Raw genomic sequence first — 18,004 nt, 5'->3', positions numbered from 1 at the left:
TGTCCCTGTTGAGTTCACCCTTAAGCAGTCCTGTGAGACCGGTACTGTTGTTGATTCGTGCCTTACTGTGCCTTACTGTGAAGAAGCTGAGGCAAGGGGCCAGGTCACCACAGACACCACACATACAGCAAGTGGCTGCATCTGGATTTGAATCCAGAGCCAGGCTGCCTGCCTTCCGCAGCTTTGCTGTGCCCCATCTCGATGCTCAGAGAAAAGACACCTCCAGAAGCTTCCCCTGCTCCCTTCGCAGAACAGTTGGTCAGAACCTCGTCTTCCCAGAATTTGGGATTTTCTGCTTCTGGAAGATGCTGCTTCGAAAGGAAGTGATAGCAAGGGCTGGAATGGAATAGCCTCGCCCGTGGGGCGGGGACAGGGAGACGCGGCTGATGTCTGAGAGGCTTAGAACTTCCTTCTTGGAATCTGTTTTTCACGTTGCCTGAAAAAGAAAGAGGAAGAGACTCATACAGATGGAGACACAGGGAAAGACTCAACGGATTTAGACCCCAGACAGTCACACACCGGAGGCAGACAGACAGACGTCCCAGAGGAAAGGACACACCCCCAAACAATCAAAGGTGGGAGGCAGACACACAGACGCCCTTGGACACACGTTTGCTGCCTCAGAGCCCCCGCTCTGGCGAGGTCGCCCTTCCCAGCTGAGCTCCTTCCCTCCTCGGGCTGCTGCCGGGCCCAGCGGCCCATTCGGGGGCCAGCAGCATTTCCCAGACCCTCCTCTCCCAAACCGGAAAACACTTGTAGCAAGGAGTTTCCCGCCTGTGGACCAGGGGTCTTCCTGAGCCTCTGAGCCACACATGAAGGTGACGAGCCAAGCTCCAGGCCAGGGTCAGCAAGTTGGCATGGTCGGGGCACAGGTGGGTCATGATGGCAGTGACCTTCCAGCTCAGTGGGGCTCCTGACGGACTCAGGCCTTTGCTGCTGGTGGAGAGGTCGGGGCTGCTAGAGGCTGCTTTCCGGAGTGGGTACTTTGTTTTGAGTTTGTTGTCCACTCTTGTGACTAGTGAGAACAGCTGTCACAGCACCGGGCTCCGTGTCCCAGGCACAGGGAAAGTCTGACCCTCCCACTTGAACTTCTGTGACTTTTCTGGGCGTGGGAGGGGGATGGGCGCTGGCACTGTTGCAACTCTGAGCCTCAGATTCCTTATCATGAAAATGGGATGATAATAAGAGAAGCGTACTTCCTGGGAAGCTGCTGAGAAAATTAAATGAGATGACAGAAACCCCTTCATACGGGGCAGGAAGCACAGCAGGAGCTCACTGTACCTACTGCACGTTCACTGTGGTCAGAACGGCTTTAGAAGAGTCCAGGCTATTCCTCGTATGTCCACATTCGTCTCTCCAGATATAAGCCCAGCCTGATATCTAGGGTACAGAATCAAATTGCTCTGCTCCAGAGAGGACAGATCATAGTAGAATTTGCGTGCCCTAGCTCCTGGGGCCTGGCCTCAATCATTGTGAATTCTCAGCCCTTGTGCAGGGCCTGGCATGTAGCAGGGGCATGATAAATATATGTGCTGCCGCAGTGAGGGAATAGGAAGGGAAAGGGCCTGAGGATAGATTTAGATGACAGAAGAAAATGTCTTTCATGGAAAATAAAATCAGACACCCCTCTGGGCATCCCTGCATGGAGACAGAGGGCAGATTGCTGATATTCTGTCCCAAAGGGGTGCAGCTGGGACTCTGCAAGTCCATCGTCCAGGGCAGGGGTACTGTCTCCTCACCTTGCAGCTCTTTTCCCTCCATTCGGCCCCCTCTGTCTGTCTACACAAGGTGTATTATTCTGCTCAGGTCACTGTAATAAAATAACCCCAGACTGTGTGGGTTAGACAGTAGATACTTGTTTTCCTGCAGTTCTGGAGGTCAAGAAGTCCAAGATCAAGGGGCCAGCAAGTTTGGGTTCTGGTGAGAGCTGCTTTGTGACTTGTAGATGGCCACCTCCTGGCTGCGTCCTCACATGGCAGTTCCTTGGTGCCAGCACATGGAGGGAGGGGGGAGAGAACAAGCTCTGTGTTGTCTCTTCCTATCAGTTCACTAATTCTGTTGGTTTAGGGCCCCACCCTTATGACCTCTTTTAACCTTAATTACTTCCGTAGAGGCTCCATCCTCAAATGCAGCCACACCAGGGGTCAGGGCTTCAATATATGTTGGAGGGGCACAGAGGTTTATAACACAAGGTCTTTTGCTTTCTGCTCCAAACAGGGGGTTTGGGAAGGGAGGTGGGAATGGCCACCTCTATAATGTTACTAATAGCAACAACCTAACAGTGGCTACCACTTGTCAGCCAAGGGAGAGGCATTTACTATAGAACTCTCATGTTGGTTGCATGAGTGAGGCCCCATTTGCTCATGGGATCTGAAGGTGGGAAAACAAGCCCAGAGAGGGGAGGGGAGCACTGAGGTGGCAGGTAGCAGGGTACGGACTGGTGTGCAGGTGTATGCCACATCCAGGTTCACACCTTGAGCCCCTGTACTGCTCTGGAGGTAGTAGCTTGGCTGATCATGTGTTGACTGGCTGTGGGTCTTTTTGCTGCCTGTGGACCAGGTGCCAGGGACACTGGTGAAGGGACACTCGTGATGGGACACTCTCTTCCTTGTAGCTGGGAGTCCCACATGGTGGTGGCCTGCGCTTGATACCACAGTAGTTACTACGACTATGCAGGATGTGGCAGTTCTCAGGCGACCAGCCCTGGGCTTTGAGGGTTAAAGAGGAGTCTACCAGTTAGAGACTGGACCTGAGGACTCCTGCGTGCCAGGCTTATGCCAGCTTTGAGGAGGCTGCAGGACGAGGTGACTGCATCTGACAGAGTGGCCAGACCAACGATGGCAGCAAGACATAGACCGAAGAAAGGCTAAGTCATGACTTAGACATTTTCTTAGAAGTCATAGCAGATGTCTTGGGTGGTATTTACAAAATTAACCATCACATGGAAGAGTTTAAAACCACCAGAGACAGCCAGAGAAGGAAGTGGCTGCAGGGGCTGGGCCGTTGGAAATGGGGTAGACGCGGGCCACTGAGAATGGGCAGCAGGAGGAGGGCGGGCACCCCAGGCAGGTGGGCCAGCCTGGGCAAAGGTGTGGCCCCAGGAAGGCAAGTCTTCTGCTCCCAGGGCGCAGGGTGCTGGCGGCCGAGAGGCATGGACCACAGTCAGGGGCAATTGGTGAAGTCAAGGCGGGGACCCAGGAGAACTGGCATGTTGGGCTCGGCAAGCAGCCCTCTTACTGGCGGCTGATACTGCGCACCTAAGTGTGCACCAGGTGCCATTCATTGCATTTAATGGCTCTTCACTGCATCCACACAGCAACCCATGCATGGGTGCTATTGGTATCCCGCTGTTCCAGATGTGGAAACCGAGGCACAGAGAGTGAATGAATCACTTCCTGATGTCCCGTGTTTGGCCATGGGGAGAGCTGGGGGTTGGATCCAGGCAGGCCAGCGTCAGGGTTCCTGTTAACCACTAAGCTACTCTGCTGAGCGTTTACTGAATTGAATTCAACTCCTGGGAGCCCGATGGTGCAAGGGGCCTGCCCAGACCCTCACTTCTTCCTCCAACCCCTCTGACTCTGACCTTGCCCATCCGCCCGCCTCCCTGCCTCTGCCCCAGGGGAGACCAAGAACAGCTGGGCTCCTCTTGCTCCTAAAAGGCAGAGCCACCCCGGGTTAGCGCCGAAACCCCTCCAGACGGTGCCCGTCACCAGCTGACCCTTAGAGGCTCTCCAGCACGCGGCGGGCATCTGTGAGGCCCCAGGGATTGAATGAGGCACTATTGAGAAGCAGCTAAATACCGGCTGCATTGTGCTTCCTGATCCAGGGGCTTCGCTTTTTGTCCAAGAGGCTTGGAAACGGAGCCCCAGTTCACTTCCCCTCCCCCGGTCGCCGCCCGCCGTCCTGGCTCATGTCAGGAAACACCAGGCTCTTGAAAATCAGTAATTGAGAGAAACATCTGCTGGTTCCCAAGGAGCACGAGGTGCTTGCCGAGTGGCGAGGGCATACGTGCGTCACGCCGGCCGGTTGGAAACGCACATGTGAGTGAATGCAGGCACACACGTGCGCGTGCGAGAGTCTTTCTGGTATGTTATGATTGAAAAACTTAAAAAGTGTCATGCCTGTTATAAAAATGCAAACAATTTACGAATACAAAAAAGTAAAAGGGATAACGCACTCATCTAGAAGTCATCATGAACAATTTAATTTTTATCCTCATTTTTGCTGTAAAACTGGATCCATAGTTTATTTACCATTCCAGTTTCATTATTACTGCCCCACCGTAATTGCCAGCATCCATCCATTATCTGACTGCATTGGATTCAGTTCCTGGGAACCAGACAGTGGACCGAAAGGGCCTAGCCAGGGGCGATTTGCCCCACGGGGGGCGTTTGGCAATGCCTGGAGACATTTTTGAGTGTGGCAGTGGGGAGGTGATGGTGCTTCTACCCTCTAGTGGGCAGAGTCCAGGTTGCTGCTGAACACCCTGCTGCATAGGATGGTCCCAAAATAGAGATGATCCAGCTCCAAGCTCAGTATCTCCTGCTCAGAGCTCAGCGTAAATTTCTGTCATCTGTTTTAATGCCCTCATTATCCCATAATGTGATGTACCAAGGTGTGTTTGGTGGCATTTAGATGGTCTCTGGCTGATCATTTAAAAAACACCCCATGCAATGATATCCTCTTTCATACATATATATATATGGGCGAGGATATATATGTGTGTGTGTATGTATATGTTTTGTGTATATCTATATATACGTTTTGGGCCCTTCTGTGAATTTTTCCATTGGATATGATTCTGTAAGTTGAACTTGCTGGTTTGAAAGGTCAAGTGCATGTGTAATGTTGACAGGCACTGCTCAATATCCTCCAAGAAGGCTGTGGCCATCAACACCACCGCAGACTCACTCACCCACGCCCACCCATTCCCAATTTGTCGTCCACTCTCCTCAATTAACAAACACATTTGGTTTGTTTTAAGTAACTTGCGCATGTTACGCACCTCAGGCATGTCCATTGACTGCTCGCTCACTGTGATTTCACTCCATTCTGCCAATAACTTCAAACGGTGATTGATATTTTGCTGACAGTGGACGTTTAAAGGTGTTCCATGTCAGTGACAATAGAAACAAAAATCCCATTAGTTCTTTCCATTTGGATAATAGCAAGAAGGCTAAAAGGCACGGCTTTGTCTTTTCTTATTGAAGGAGTATTCCAAAATCATCAGGTTCTAAAATGATTCTAGGGACCATTTACCTTCCTGTTCCCCAAACGCACTTTCAGACCCGGGGCTCACCCACGGCCGCAGCTGCATCCTCCTCCGGGTCCACCTCCTGCGCGATGACTCAGGACACCAGTTGGGGGCTGGGGGGGTCGGCAGGGAAGAACGTGTTTCTCTGTGTTGCTCAGAAACTCCCGAAGCTTCAGAAATGAATGGAGTTTGCACAGTTCTCCCTGTGTCGTATAAAAAGGCAGCTCACCCCTAAACTGAGTGGCCCTTTGCAAACTAGAACAGGGTACCAGTGAAAAGAGAAGCACACACAGGCCAGGTATGTACGGTTCATTGATCTCTGAAATCTCTCTTGGGTCTGTGCTGGCTGGGGACGGAATACAACGCTGAGTCAGGCTCACCCGGCCTGAGAGGCTCAGGCCATAGGGCAGGGGGCCGAGTGGGAGTTAGTGTGGGAGCCTGGAAGGAGAGGAACAAGGCCAACAGAGCATCGCAGGTGTGCATGAGACCTGAGGATGGAGGCTTGTCAGGCATGTCAGCCTTGATCCTGGCACCTAGGAGGGAGGGAGGTTAGAAGGAAGGAGGAAAGATGGTGGCTAGTCGGCCAGGTGAGGAAAAAGTGGAAGTGGTCTCTAGACAGCGGGCATGAGTGCGGATCCTGGGGCTTGAGGCAGGGTGGTGAGACAGCACCCTCAGAACCATCATCTGCCAGCCCATTTGCTGTGCCGCACCACAGAGGCCCAGAGAAGACACCTTCCTCCCTGGAGTGGCCCGGTGAAGGAGAGACAGTGGACCAGTGGGTGTCACAGGCAGCCTGCACGCCTGGCTCCGTGTACTGCCACCCCACCCCACTCCTACCTCCAGGCCAGGAGAGGGAAGGCCTGGGGAGCTGAGATGACTGGTACCTGGATGCCACCTTGGGGCCCTCAGCCAGGGGCACGTGGAGGGGTGGTCAGGTGCCCCTCCCTGCCCTACCCATTCCCAGTGCAGTATCTGTGCTGCTAGGGTCAGGCAGAGGCTGTCTGGCCTTCCCACCCTAATTCCGAGCCCCTCTGCCAGCAGCCCTTGTCAGTCCAGGGTGGCTGCACCTCCGCAGAGACCACCTGGGAAACCTCATTATGGGAGCAGCTGTCTGTTTTGGATACTGACAGATGCTTCTCAGATCTTTTGTTTTCCCTCTTTTACTATAAATATAATTATATGTGCCCCAAAATGCTGAGACGCAGAAGTATGTTACATGGAAGGGGATGTCCCCTGCCGTCTGTGGTCCCTCCTTGAGGGACCCACAGCTGGCAGTTTCACGCATGCCCTGCTGGTTCCTGGCCCGTGCAGGCATGGACAGTCACTCATTCATACAGGTGTGCATCAGAAGATTTCACCTGTATTTTTAAAAATGTATTTGTTGTTCTTTTCTAACCCAGTTTGGGCTCATCCTGTGCGGACACAGACTGACGGGTGGCTGTGCTGCCCAGGGTGCTGTCAGCCCTGCCGGGGACATTTCAGTGGTTCCCGGGTGATTGTGACTTTTTGTGCAAACCTGCAGGGGGCCTTCTTGCACACTCAGCTGTGCACACCAGAATAAATGTGTTTCGGGCCAGGCGCGGTGGCTCATGCCTGTAATCCTAGCACTTTTGGAGGCCGAGGTGGTGGATCACTTGAGGTCAGGAGTTCAAGACCAGCCTAGCCAACATGGTGAAACCCCATCTGTACTAAAAATACAAAAATTAGCTGGGCGTGTTGACAGGTGCCTGTAGTCCCAGCTATTTGGGAGGCTGAGGCACAAGAATTGCTTGACCAGGAGGTGGAGGTTGCAGTGAGTTGAGATTGTGCCACTGCGCTCCAGCCTGGGCGACAGAGCAAGACTCTGTCTCAAAAAAAAGTAAAAAAATAAATCAATGTGCTTTTTTATTCAGTGTAGTCACTGCGTGCCTGCCTTGGGGAAGGCACCATTCTGGGTGCTGAGGACACCACGGAGAATGAGTTCGTTCTGTGTCACTGATATTCCAGAGGGGAGAGGCAGAGAGTGCAGTGTTGGGTGGGTCATATACAGATTCCAGATCAGGACTGCAGAGATCAGTAAAGCGGGCACAGGGATGGGGGTCCTGGAGGCTGCAGGGTAGAGGGCTGTTGTAGTCCGAGACAGGGACGTGGGAGCCGGGATCAAGGCAACGAAGGGAGAAGACCATGCAGATATTAAGGGAAAATATTCCAGGCAGGAGGAACAGCACGTGCCAGGGTCCTGAGGTGGGTCATGCATGGTGTTTTATAGAACAGAAAACAGGTGACTGGAACAGAGCACATGGGGGAGGAGCCCAGGGGAACTGGAAATGGGTGATGAGCACCCAGCTGTCGGTATGCTGGAGCAAAGGTTCACACCCAAAAATGTCCAGAGATTGCTCTTTCACTCTGCAGAGGGGCTCCAGCTTACACTGCATGTAAGTGAAGGTGCTGGACGGGGCCCGCTTAAGGGAACCTTGTCCGCCTGCTGTGAGTTTGGATGCCTGCAGCTCATGGCTTGTAGGGAGAGGGGACAGGCGTGGGAGGAGCCTAGCCCAGAGCTTGGAGCTCTTGACTCAAGTGGTTCCGTCTGGGAAGTTAACTCAAGTAGTTCTTGCTATAGCCTTGCGTACAGGCCACTTAGTTATCTCTCCATTTTCTTCTCAGATGAGGGTATGGGGAGATTTACTTAAGGTCACAGCAAACGGCAATGCAAGGACTTGAGCCCAGGACCACTGGGTGCAAGCTGCGTGCTCTTAACCTCTATCCTAAGATTCTACCAAGAACAGCAGGGCAGGGAGCCAGTGCAGGGCCTTATGTGGGCCCCAGTCCCCACCCTTGCTGACCATGTGACTTCTCCCTTCTCAGCGTCCCTCCCCGACATGGGACAGTGTCCCAGGTTCACCTGTCCAGGAGCCAGGTGCTCAGCCGTGTGCTTGCCACAGAACAAGCACTCTGAAAGCAGTACAGTCTGGTTTTAAAAACGAGAAAACCGGCCTAGATTTGCCGCCCGCCCCCCAAACCTCAAGAGAAAGAGCAAATTTTTTTATCCCTAAAAGGTCTTACCCTAAGAAATAGACGTGCCGTCGGGGGTGTTTGAAATGGCACCAGGAGCGATCAGAAAGTTATTCCTTTGACGGCTGGTTTGATTGTACTTAAAATTTGAGGGGCTGGGATGGGGGGCAGGGAGGTGGGTTCCCATTCAAATGTAGTGGGAGTGGGTGGGGGAGGGGACAGTAAATGAAGGGGCTGGAACCCCAGGGCCACTGGGGTTCTGCAGAATGACAATGAGGCCCCGCCAGGCGGGTATCATCCAGGCAGGCCTAACAAGATTAGATTTTCATAAATTTCAGACAGCGCCAATTCCTAATTCCTCGGTGTGCGGCCAGGAGGCCAGACAGGGCCACATGCACGGGCTGCTTGTTAACCAGGAAGGACGCCAGCTGCCCCTCCCCTGGGACAGACTGTGGGGGTGGCGGTGGAGGGGGGTCGTCTGGTCTGGAAACCTCCATGGAGCTGACAGGAACCAGGTGAACTCTGCTCCCAGCTCCCCAGCTGAGGAGAGAGAAATGAGCCCCAGCACCCCGGTGTCTCCCCCGTTATTTCTGAGAAACTCAGTCGCTGCCGCACCCCCACCAGTGCCCCCGTGGGCTGGGTGGGTTCTTCTTGCACATTAACACATTCTCCAGCGACCCCCGCCCCATTTACAGCCATGAAACGTCCAAACAGGGATCCGAACCCTGAGACCCCTGCTCTGCCCTCAGTTCAGGTCCAGGCTCTGTCCCCAAGAACAGAGGTCCAGAAACTTGGAAGGGAAAGAATTGTGTCTTTGCCTTACCTGAGCTCTAACTGAAAGGTGGGGTCCCCTTGGATCCCAAATGCAGACACTTGACCATCGTCACCTTGACTGCACCGAAGACACAGCTGCAGGTGGGAGCCACCGGCTTCCCTCCACGGGCCCGTGCCCCTTACAGGCCTTCCAGCTCTGGACCCTGTGGGTATCCACTGCGAGGTCATTTAATGCAATGATACTTCTGTGTCGCACACGTGCCATCCTGTGTGTCATTCCCGTGTCACAAATCTGCTTCGGAGTTTGGAAACTATTTCCATATAAATGGCTTCCTTTTAAAATCAATGTGTTTTCAGCACTGTATTATGAGAGAGGGTCCACAGGCTGTCCCCCCACTAAGGGCTCCCAGAGAGAGGAGGCAAAGGACTCAGAAGCCCCGGACGTGGGGTTTAGCAGGCCTGGCCCGTCCCCTCGCCTGTGACTGGGGCCAGTGCTGCCCCTCGGGACTTGTCATGAAAAACTCAGAGACAGGTGAAGTCTTTCGTGGTGAGGGGCTTGGCACACAGGAAGTGGCAGAGGAGAGGGCAGCTGTCAGCGTCTATGTTACACCATGGCAGGTGCCCAGAACTCCTGGCATCTGCTTCCTTCTTCACCATCTGGATTTTGCTCTGCGCTGGCGGGGAGGTGGGCACCACAGGCCATAAATACCAGCTTCATGGACTGCGCTGGAGGCGACACGCCAGACAATTGTCATTGACCCCAAGATCAGTCACATTCAACACAAGCCCTTGGCTCGATCTCCCTCTTTCTGACATTCTGGGATAACCCCACTCAGGACTGCTGGGGTCGGGCACACACTCCGGCTTTGGGGTCACAGGAACTCAGTTCTGAGTCCTGCACTGTGTGGTCTTTGGCGGTGGCCTCACCTCTCCCAGCCTCAGTCTCCTCTTCTGCAAAGTGGGGGTCCTGTGAGTACTGACTTCACAGAATGACAGTGAGAATTCAATCAGACGACGTGCATAAAGGGTTCGGCCCCCCTGCCTGGCATTTAGGGAGTGGCCAGCTCACGGTTCCTGCCTTGCCAGTGTAGGACGAACCAGGACAGAGGCAGAGCTGTGCCCGCACCTCCCAGAGGGACTGCGCCTGTCTCTCGAGGAGACCACGAAAAGGAGGATGGGGCCTTTCCAGCAAGGCACACGAACTTGTTAATGTGAAATTATTCACAAGGAAAGAGGACACTAAACTAAATTAGAGTGACCTTATTTTGTGTGTGGAAGATGGGCTTGGTCACCCCCGAGAGCCTGCCGCATTCACCACCCTCCCCAAGGGAAAAATTACAAAGAAAAACGGCAGGAGCCCCTGGCCCTCCAAGTGGCCAGCGCAGGCTTGATGCCCGGAATGAAATGAGAGCGACGGGATGCTTCTTCCCAGCGGCTTCTGTTCCCACGGTGGGCTCTTGGAGCGGGGTCCAGCCCCTGTTAGCTCCCAGGAGACCTTGGGTCCAGCCACCATCCTGGGTGACCTTTTGGGACTGACTTGAGCTCAAATCTCCCACCCTGGGGACAGAAGCCGGTCAGGGAACACTGGGCTGAGCAGGCTTGTACTCGGCAGCCTGGCAAACCTCAGCATTTCCAGGGAGCATCGTGGGGACGAGGGATGCTTTCTGTCCCCAGAGGAGTGTCAGTAATTGTGACAATGGTGACAGTGGAGTGTGCTGTGTTCTGCCCTGTTCTGAGCTCTTGCATCCACTATTTCACCCCTGTCCCTGGCTGGTTCTATTTTTTACAGATGAGGTAACTTCTGCTCACAGAGTTAGATGCGTACAGCATCACACAGACAATGGATGCACGAGGACCACATCCTCAGATTCCCGGGGCAGGGGGCGGGCGGACTAACGCCGTGGGCGAGCTAGGAAAATTTAACAGGAGAATGAAACCCTTCCCCCTTTTGAGTTCTTACATGGCGGCTCTGGGTTCAAGTCTCAAGTCTGCTCCTAGTTGCATCATCTAGGGCTACTTCTCCCTAAGCCTTAGTTTCTCCATCTGCAAAATGGGCATGGTGATGGTACCTAAACTGGGGAGGCTCAGCGCAGTGGCCCCGGGTCATGTGTTAGAATCATGACAATACTTATTATAGTGACTACAGTGAGTTTGGGTGTGAACCAGACCCCCTGCCCTCTCCTGCTCTGTCCCTTGTGGTCCATGACTGCTTGGCAATGAGTCCTGTGGTCACAACAGAGTTGAGCCTAGGTCGGGGACAGTGGTAGGACCCACTCCTGCAGGTGTCATACTGGGCATTTGACCTGGGATGTCTTTGCCCATGCCTTGGTAAAGGGGCAGTCTGTCAGATTAGGGAAACCGAGGCAGGATTGGTGTGGCTCCATATCTGCTGGTAGTCACTGAGTGACCTGGGGCCCCACTCTTGGCCAGAAGTCCTGAAGCCGCCTACCCTGCAGATGCCTTGGGTGTGGCCTGCTTGGCCCTTTTAAAACTCTTGAATGAGGTTCCAGCCTTAAAGGACCACAACTTCACAGCCGGCTCCAAGGTCCTCTGGAGAGAGGGAGGGATGTGGCCGCGCCGGGCCACCTCTCCTTCCACCTCTCGTTGGCAGTCCTGCTGGGGTTCCTTCCTTTGCCCGCGAGGCATCTGATCCTGAGAGTCCGGCTCTCAAGCGGCGACTGGGAATGGGCCCCACCAGCCTCCCTGCACTCCTCGGGACAAATACAGGCGCGCGGGAGGATTCTGTGAGCTGCCGTGGGTGGAGAGCCACGTTTATATTGGTGCCGCTTCATGCACACATCATGTTTTGAACTTGACTCCGAGGCCCTTGTGCGGAGGCACCTTTCTCTCCCCCAAGGGGTCTTTGCTGGTGGATTCACAGTGGCTGCCCAGAGAGATGTGTTGGGGGAGGGATCCCATGCTTGATGAACTCGGCCTGCAGTGGGCCCTGGAGTGCACTGTAGAGGCCCGCATGCTGAGTCTCAGGCATCCTGGGGTGGTGTGGGGTGAGGAAGCGACAGTGTCAGGGCATGGCTACCCCAGGCCAGGTGGGTCCTGGGACCAGACCTGTGGAGAGGGTGGCCGCCCACAGCCCTCCTCCTGTGATGCCAGGTGGGAACACGGCTGGGACCAGGGATGGTTGGTGTACATGCTGTTGGGTCTCTGGTTTGTGACTGACCTCACCAGCAGGCACTGCATGGTCCACTCCCCAGAGAAGTGTGCTCCTGTCCGCTAAAGCTGAGCGTCCCCTGGAGGCAGCACCAGGGGTGCAGAAGTGCATGGGAGGTGCCCCCTCACCCCATCCTAAGGGTGGTTTTCATTGGACCTGTTTGTGGGTCCTGATGCTTCTGTGCCTGACCAGCCTTCCTCCCGCACAGCATCCAGGCCAGTGGGGCTTGACTGGAGCTGGATGGAGATCTCGCGGTCTCCTTGGCCAGACTACTCAGCCCAGGGTGTTCCCTTCCTGATGGATGGGGGTGACCCAACTGCTGGCTGGGGCACCTTTCTTGCCCCCCTCAGCACTTCCTTGTCTGGGCATGTCCAGGGGCCATCCAGGAGGATCCGACTTCCAGCCTCTGCTCACCTACACCCTCTGCCTGTGCCCTCCTCTGCCCCTCCCTCCATGCCCTGCACCAAAAGACTCAGTGCCCACCTTACAGGGAGCCCTCCAGGGTCTCCCATTAGATGCTCCCTCTGCGATTCCAGCGCAGGTCGGCTGTCTTTGAGGGTGGATGGGTTTGGGCCACCCTTGTTCTGGTGGAGCCGGGGTGGAAGTGAGCGCCCCGTGTGTCCGGGTCCACCTCCAGGGAGCATTACGCGCTCAGTACGTGCCCCCCGCACATGCTGCTGCTCACTGTCCCCCGCTGACACAGGGTGACTGTGATGGACTCAAAGCGGGCCCCCGAGAGCCAGGCTGGGGCCCGGGCCCTCTGAGCTAGCCACTGCGCTTCCCTGCCACCTCCTGCCCCTCTCCAGGATGCTCCTGAGCCGCAGTCTCGGCAACCCTTGCAGATCTCTCTCTCCGAGCCTGGCCCCAGGCCCTTGGCTCACCAGGTCCGGCCAGCAGTCACTTGTCGTTTCTCTTTTCTGCAGAGTTTTTCCCTCCCCTCCCCCGTGTGAATTTTCCTGGGCCTGTGACTCAATGAGGGTTGGTGCCCCGGGGACCAGGGTGCGGCTTTGATGCCCTACTGAGCCCGGTGCTCATTTCTGGGAGCGTTTTTCTCTCTCTGTGGATACAGGCATCCAGAAGTCAGATCCGCCTGCCCCTGGGGCTGAGCCTGGCGGGGCCAGGAGAGCCCGAGGATTTGCCCACACCTATTCAGTCTGCAGGGGCCTCCTCCATTGCCCCTGCGTCCCGCCGGCCCTGCACCCCCAGCTACTGTCTCGCTACTGTCTGGGTCCTGCGGGCTGCCGGGGCCCGGGACAGGGACAAAGACAGCCACACACCTCCCTCCCTCCAGGGCTGGTGTGGGCAGGGTCCCTGGAGACAGCTGGGGAGGGGGGACTGGGGTGAAGAGTGCACAGGGTTGGGGGGCAGGGAATTGCAGGCCCCGGGGGTGGGGGGGCGTGGGTGTTGCACAAAGCCAGCCCTGTGTGTACCCTGAATGCGGCTTTATCCCGAGTGCTAACAGACGGACCTGGGCCCTACAGAATCAAGCCAGGCTGCCCCGGCCCTGGACCTGCCTGTCTGGGGAGACAGGAGGTGTGGCCACAGCGACCTGGGTCTGAAGCCTGATCTCTCCTGACCAGGAACATGCGGGTATCCCACAGGCGGCCCAGGGCTTGGGGCCTGAGTTCCCAGAGGCAGGGCCCCAGCCTTCTCGGGGCTTGGGAAAGCCTCACCAAAGCCCTTGGTTAGTTCATCCTCTTCCTCCTGGCTCCACCAGGGTGAGCTGGGGACGCATCTCGCCCAGGATCCCCAGCCCAGGCCCAGGCTCAGGTTGAATTTCCTGGTGCAGAGGCCGGCTGCCTAGTGGAGTACCCGCCAGCTCTAGGGTCTTGGACTTCTTGAGGCAATCGCTTTCCCTCCGAGCCTGTGTCTCCTCACCCGTGAAACGGGAATAATAACAAAAACGCCTGTTCTTAGGTGTGTGCTCAGCCCACAGCACGGCTGACTGGATCGGATCACTCTTTGTCCTGGGGGACAGTCCTGTCGGTGCAGGGCAGTTACCACAGCCCCTGGCCTCCACCCACTGCATGCCAGGAGCACCCCCCAGTTGCGACAACCAAAAGTGTCTCCAGACATTGCCACATGTTCCCTGGGTGCAGACGCGGCCCCAGGTGAGCACCACTGGCTCAGTGGCTCCCTGAGCGGTTGCGCAGATGCATGAAGTGCCCGAGATGGGGAAGTTCTGGAAAACCTGGTGAGGAAGAAGGGGTGGCAGTGGACACAGGTGTGGGAGTGCTTCTGTGTGCAGAGGCATCTGCCGCTTCCCAGACAGTGACATCCCCACCCAGGATGGGTTGCTTTCCTGCCCTGGGGAGAGCGAAGCTGGTGGCAGGAGACGGCTGGCCTTCCCGGGTTTGGCGTGTGCTTGCCTGGGCCGTCTGATGGCCCGAGCGCCCGGCATCAGCTCTGCACAGCCTGTTTCTCCAGTTCCCACCTGACACCTGCCCACCCCGATCCCCCTCCCCCGGCTTTGGTTCCTCTGTCCTGGAAGGAGAAGGAGCTGAGTCAGTGGCACTGGGCTTGAACTGGGGCCCCCAGGGAGCCTGGCTAATTGCTTGTTAGTGCCAGGGAGCTCTGGGGAGTCCTCCTTGCCCCCATGCCAGACGGGGTCTGGAAAGTCACATTCCTGCACACTTTGGGCAGGGTGTCCTGGGCCGGGCGAAGCTGGAGGGGCTTTAGCCCTGGATGCTGCCGGCTGGTGCCCACTCTGCCATGTCACCTCCAAGGGACCCGGCGTCTTGCCCATTGCTGGGGGCTCTGCTGGCAGCGTGCTCGGCCAGCTGCCGCGGCCGCTTCAGCACAGACCCGCTTGAGTCAGCAGAAACTGCCCGGCTCAGGCAGGATCAAAATAACCTTCTTCCTATTCCAGCACTTGAGGGTTTTTCCGCCTTCTAGGGGAAAAACAAATCAAAAACCAAAAAAAAACCAACCTTAGAAAATGTGAATCGCAACATCTGCGGCCATCTGGAATGTGGGTTTTCTGAGGCCTTTTCACCAGGAGGAGAGTCCTGACACCCCCGTCCTGTTGAGCATGGCGTGTATTTGTGAGTCGTGGCATAGATGTGTATGTGTGTGGGTACGTGTGGTGCACTGTGTTTGTGTCTGTTGGGAAGTGTGTGTTGGGATGTTGACTTGTGTGTGGGACTGTTGAGGGGTGTGTGTTGGGGTGTTGGTATGTGTGTAGGAGGGTTGGGTCGTGTGTGTAGGAGTGTTGGGGCATGTGTGTTGGTGTTGACGTGTGTGTAGGAGTGTTGGGATGTTGTGCGTGTAGGAGTGTTAGGGGTACGTGTTGGGGTGTTATTTGTGTAGGAGTGTTGGGTGTGTGTTGGTGTTAATGTGAATGTAGGAGTGCTGCGTGTGTAGGAGTGTTGGAGTGTTGTGTGTGTAGGAGGGTTGGGTCATTTGTGTTGGTGTGTGTATAGGAGTGTTGGGGTGTGTGTGTTGGGGTGTTGATGTGTGTGTAGGAGTGTTGGGGCATGTATGTTGTGTGTGTAAGAGTGTTGGGGTGTGTGTTGGGCTGTTGACGTGTGTGTAGGACTGTTGTGTGTGTAGGAGTGTTGGGGCATGTGTGTTGTGTGTAGGAGTGTTGGGGTGTGTATGTTGGGGTGTTGATGTGTGTGTAGGAGTGTCAGGTGTGCATAGGTTTGTGTACACACATTCACACGTAGCTCCTCCTCGTTTAATTCCACAAAGCTCCACCCCCAAACTCGGTGCCAACTTCCTCTCTCCGCACTCAGGGGTCCCCTTCTCCCACCAACTGCTCTCTCCCTGGGCACCTAAGACAGCTGAAGGTCTGTGACCATCTGCCTGAGCCTTTGCCCAGCGACAGGAACCAGTGTGCAGGGCTCCCTTTCTGCCGGTCAGATCACGCCGTGCATCTGCAGAACAGCTCCTGGAGGCTCTGACAGCAGAGAGCAGGGCCTTCCTCCTGCCTGTCCCATTACTTCCTTCGGGTCAGTCCCTACAGAGGGGGTGTTTGGGTCCCAGGACACCTCTGAGGTGCTCTCCCAGCCAGCAGTACCCCTTCCTCCCCCATGAGAGCGGCTTCCCTGCACATACCCCAGCCCCAGGCATCGCCTGTGACCTTGCCAGGAGAGTGGCGGGGGATTTCCTGAGTCGGGGTTGCACTCTCGTCCCCCCAGGCAGGTACAAAAGCTCAAAAGGGCTGAGCGCTGAGCACAGCGGCCTGGGGGTGTCCAGGTGCTCACGTGTCCCTCTCTGTCTCCACAGCGGAACTGGAGTTTGTTCAGATCATCATCATCGTGGTGGTGATGATGGTGATGGTGGTGGTGATCACCTGCCTGCTGAGCCACTACAAGCTGTCTGCGCGGTCCTTCATCAGCCGGCACAGCCAGGGGCGGAGGAGAGAAGATGCCCTGTCCTCAGTAAGTGCCGCGCCATCCTGTCTGTGGCCTGAGGCCCCAGCGGCAGTGGGACGCCCCCTGTAAAAACTCGAACGGGATCCAGTGGCAGTGTTTGCAGGAAATATATTCAGGGCAGGAACACAGGGTCTGAGGAGCCCACCTGCTAGCAGCTTCATCCCCTGAAATGGGAGGAAAGCACCCACCAGGCGGGCCTCAGAGATGCTGGAGGAACGTGGGGAATGAAGAGCTGGGCTGGGAAGAGGCTTCGTGATCCACTCACGCACTCAGCTGACTCTCCAGCAGCCTCGGGTCCCAGGCTCTGTGAGGCCCCAGGAGTGGGCAGCACACAGGTCCTTGCTGTCACGGAGCTGACGTTCCAGGAGGGAGATGAGGAGACACCCGGTGGTGATAGCACCATGTGGCAGGAGATGCCACCACTGGGGCATGGGGGAACCTCTGCGAGGAACCCTCGGCTGGGGAGGCAGGGCTGGGCTCACAAGCAGCGCAAGCTGACCCCTGTCCTGACCCACATCTCTCAGGGCTAAGTGGAGACAGACCTAGAGGGATGAGGCTGAAAGCAGGGAGGTACCTGGGGCAGGCAGCATAGAAAGGCGTTCTGGGCCCACACAGAGGCCTGATGCAACAGGATGGTGGAGACGAGGGGCCGACATTTGGCTCTACACCCACCGGGGTAGTGGTGGGAAAGGTGCCTGCAGTCCTGCAGCCCTGACCCAGATGGAAGGGAGGTGGCAGCCCTGCCCTCGCGCCCGTGCTACGCTGACATCTAGTCATGTGGTCACAGTGCCATGGAGAGCCATAGAGGCAACAGGACACCAGGTCCTGGGGCCAAGTTTAATCCCAGCTCCACCAGTACTGGCCACGTGCTCTCACACCTGTCCCTGATCCCCAAAATGGGGCTTCAGGTCCCCCATATGTAAAATGGGCTGACAGTCGCGTCCACCTCCCCAGAGGTTTGGGGCTTTAGCACAGAGCACAGGTCTGGCCACTACTGGCTGTAAAAGCACTTCCATCCATCCATCTGCCCGACCGATCTCTGCCCAGCGCACACACATGGGGTACGCAGAACTCCCCCTGCGTTTGGGAAGTGGCTGTGAGCCAGTCCCAAGGTGCTGCTGGTGAGTTGGATGGGTGCAGACAAGAGCAGGTGCATGGATGAAGGAAGCCGAGGGCTGTGGCTGGGAAGCCGGGGCGAGCTGCTCTGGAGGCCGAGCTGCGAAGGACCAGGTGAAGTCAGAGCAGCGGCGTGAGGAGGGCAGAGCCCTTGAGGAGGGACCCTGCTCTCCGTTACAGTCCTGGGTGTTGATCTCTCAGAGTTGTGAGCATTGATGGGCGTTCTGGAAACCCTAAGAATTGCCCCTTCAAGCCTCCACAAAGTCAGGGGCAAACAGGGCAGCATCAGGTGGGTGGGAACTTGCCTGCCTCTGACGGTGA

At 56.1% G+C, this 18,004-nt stretch overlaps 1 protein-coding gene across 3 annotated transcripts in view; it reads left to right on the top strand.

Moving 5' to 3' along the window:
* Positions 1-18,004, top strand: part of PMEPA1 (prostate transmembrane protein, androgen induced 1) — a 61,996-nt gene that overhangs the window by 34,213 nt on the left and 9,779 nt on the right. For all 3 annotated transcript variants that reach the window (XM_023231908.1, XM_023231906.2, XM_023231907.2), the window contains exon 2: positions 16,419-16,573. In XM_023231908.1, the coding sequence (XP_023087676.1) occupies positions 16,419-16,573 (155 nt within the window). The remainder of the gene's footprint in view (positions 1-16,418; positions 16,574-18,004) is intronic.

The sequence above is a fragment of the Piliocolobus tephrosceles genome, chromosome 20 (genome assembly GCF_002776525.5).
Source record: "Piliocolobus tephrosceles isolate RC106 chromosome 20, ASM277652v3, whole genome shotgun sequence".
In the NCBI taxonomy this organism is placed as follows: domain Eukaryota; kingdom Metazoa; phylum Chordata; class Mammalia; order Primates; family Cercopithecidae; genus Piliocolobus; species Piliocolobus tephrosceles.
Note: the sequence above shows the minus strand (reverse complement) of the source record. Positions and strands in the feature narration are given on the sequence as shown.